Source organism: Onychomys torridus, chromosome 4 (assembly GCF_903995425.1).
Source record: "Onychomys torridus chromosome 4, mOncTor1.1, whole genome shotgun sequence".
NCBI classification, from domain to species: Eukaryota; Metazoa; Chordata; class Mammalia; order Rodentia; family Cricetidae; genus Onychomys; species Onychomys torridus.
This window is the reverse complement of record NC_050446.1, coordinates 86,465,973-86,469,156: the sequence shown is the minus strand read 5'-3', so window position 1 is coordinate 86,469,156 and position 3,184 is coordinate 86,465,973. Positions and strand designations below refer to the sequence as shown.

General features: G+C 36.5%; 1 protein-coding gene across 1 annotated transcript; it reads right to left on the bottom strand.

The window, feature by feature from the left end:
• Positions 1-1,363: 1,363 nt before the first annotated feature.
• Positions 1,364-2,302, bottom strand: LOC118582550 (olfactory receptor 4F6-like). Its single transcript, XM_036185507.1, has one exon. It carries the CDS (start codon positions 2,300-2,302, stop codon positions 1,364-1,366), a length of 939 nt encoding a protein of 312 aa, XP_036041400.1.
• Positions 2,303-3,184: the final 882 nt, after the last annotated feature.

Below are 3,184 nucleotides of genomic sequence, written 5' to 3'. Positions count from 1 at the left end.
AGGTTGGGATATAAAATAAGTGAATATACTTAATAATAAAAAATTAAAAAATCCAAAGTCTTTTAAAATTAAAAGTTTCTAAACTGTGGGCTCTTGTAAAATCAAAAGTAAATTAAATACTTTCTTTTTTCAAGAAGGGAGAACCAGGGTACAGTCACAATCTTGACAGAGCAAATCCACACCTAGAAAGTGTAAATACCTCAATGCACAATTGCCGGGTGTTCACTCATGATCTTCTGAATTCCTCCAAAGGGCTTGGGTCACTTCTCTGACTCTGCCCTCTCAAGCACACACAGCCTGTCTTCTCTGCTCAGGCTGGCTCCAGTCCACTTCTGCTGCTGTTTTTGATGTCATTTTAAAAGAGGTGTATTTTTTTTTTCTTTTAGAATGTTAGCTCCTCAAAAGCAGAGGCAATGTTTTCTATTGTGGCTAGTACATTGTAAATGCTCAATAAACATTGGTGATGGGGGGCAGAGAATCTCAATGATGAGGTTGAGGAAAATCCCAAGTGCTGTTCTATGGTTTATTTCATTATGATCTGATTACATTCAGAAATATCAGCCCTCTTGGACAAATTATCCCAAATACTGCATTCAAATAAAAGTGCAGTGGAGGTGGTGGGTATTTTTTTTTTCCGGAGCTGAGGACCGAAACCAGGGCAAGCGCTCTACCACTGAGCTAAATCCCCAGCCCCAATAGTGGGTATTTTTAAGAGAAATGAAATCACATGCATTAGTGGTGCCATGACGCATCTTCATTCACAACTCATTTACCTTGATTTTTGCCTCAGCTCCCAGGTCAAGGAGAATTAAGCTATGGACAGCAGGATGTCATTCAAGTAAATTACAAATGATGCTTGAAACTTGTCACATTTGTCTAATTGGCTATTCATATGCATCAGACATTGCTAAACTAGTTTGATTCTGAAATTGTGATACTGACCTGCTATTCATTACTATTTTTTTTAATGAATAATGCCCAGATGAAGAAATATTTGCGACCTCAAATTTTCCACCCCTTGGAATTTGAATGATAAATTTGTTTTAAGCTTATTTCCCTAATTGTTCCCCCTTTTGAAAAAAATAAAATGTGATCTTTACAAATGTATTCTTTAACAGTTACTACTATTATATTGGTCATTGTGATGGGGTAAGATTATTGGTGTGCTAAGCCTGACAAATTCTTTTTGTCTTCAAGTCTATTGAATAAACAGTTAATAATATCCAAATTCAATTCAGGTAGAAAACAAGCAAGGTTACATCACATATTACTACACAGTAACATTCTGGTTAAATATAACATAGTTTATATAGTACACAGCCATCTGAAATTCTACTTGCATGTTCATGTATCTTCAGTATATTTAAGAAAGCTTTCTATAATTCATAAGCCGAATGCATAGTCTTCTCATTGCCGCCTTCATCTCTTTATTCCTAAGTGTATAAATTACTGGGTTTAGAAAAGGAGTAATAATTACATCAAAGATGGCAAGAAATTTATCCAGATGTGATGTCGGAAATGGCCACATGTAGAAGAAGATTAAGGGTCCAAAGAACAAAATGACCACCATGACATGAGCTGACAGAGTGGAGAGGGCCTTGACTAAACTCCCCAAAGATTTCTTTTGAACAGTCATCAAAATAAACATGTAAGAGATGATCAGAATTAAAAAGGAGGCCACAGAAATGAACCCACTGTTGGCAGTAACCATAAATTCCAGTGCATTGGTGTCCATACATGCAAGTTTAATAAACCGAGGAAGGTCACAGAAAAAGCTGTCTAATTCATTAGAGCCACAGAAGGGTAAGTCTACCACAAAAATCAACTGAGTCACTGAGTGGATGAAGCCAATAATCCAAGAAGCAACTAAAAACAGAATGCACTTTTGTGGACTCATGATGGTCAGGTAGTGAAGAGGCTTACATATGGCAACATATCGATCAAAAGCCATGGCTATGAGCAGCATCATCTCAGCGCCTCCAATTGCATGGATCAAAAAGATCTGAGTGATACAGCCTCCAAAAGAGATGGTTTTGTGCTTTCTGAGAAGGTCATAAATCATCTTTGGTGCTGTTGATGATGAACATATCAAGTCAATGATGGAAAGATTGGCTAATAGGAAGTACATAGGGGACTGTAAATGGGGGTCTGAAGTAACAGTTAGCACAATGAGAAAATTTCCCAACAGGCTTGCCACGTAGAACACACAGGAAAAGAGGAAGAGGAATAGCTGGATTGTCCATGAGTTGGAGAGTCCCAGAAAGACAAATTCAGACACCACAGAGTGGTTTGCTTCATGCATTGCCTTCTTTGTTGGCTGTGATAACCTTCATGCTGTCTGAAATAGGAGAGTAATGAGAACCTCTGATTTAGGACAAGTAGTGTTCAATTGACAAAGTCACATGAAAGACTAGCATGCTTTTGGTGCCTTTGACGATAGTTATGTATAAACAGTGAAAGAAAAAGAGGCCATAAATTTGAACCAAAGCAAGGGATACATGGAAGGGTTAGTGGAAGGAAGGAGGAAAGTGATGTAATTGTATTATAATTTCAAACAATAAAAAATAAAAAGTACTTCTTTCAGGCCCCACCCAAGAAGCAATTACTATTTCTCTCATATATCTTGTTGTTGAAAGTATACCAAAAATTAACCCTTTCATTTACTTGGATAAAATTTTTAATTATATTTTTATATTTTAAAATAACATTTTATAGGCATATTTTTCAGATGACTGAGCTAAAAGTTTGTTTTGACATTAACTGTCAAATTCTTAAGTTACTGAGTTTTCCATAATTTGGCAATTCTTAAGATATTAATACTATGTATATGATCACATTATAAAGCTTATATGTACATTTCAGGACTAGAGGTGAGCATCTCTTTTCTTTCTCTATTCAGATGACAAGGAGACAAAAAAGGGTAGAGGATGCAGGTTTATACCATCACTGTGATTCAGAGAAATTAAAAAAAGCCATGGACACTGTGGAGAAGATTCTGCCTCACACCCAGTGGAAGACACAATGAAAAATATCAAATGAAAGAGACAACCAGAATGAGAGCCATGTGTTATGATCCCCACAAAGAAGTGAGAGCAAACATGTCAGCAGATGTGGTGAGGACCTGTCTCCTTGTAGGTAAAGACTCTTCAGTTCATTCACAACTAAATTAAATGCATGGCAAATA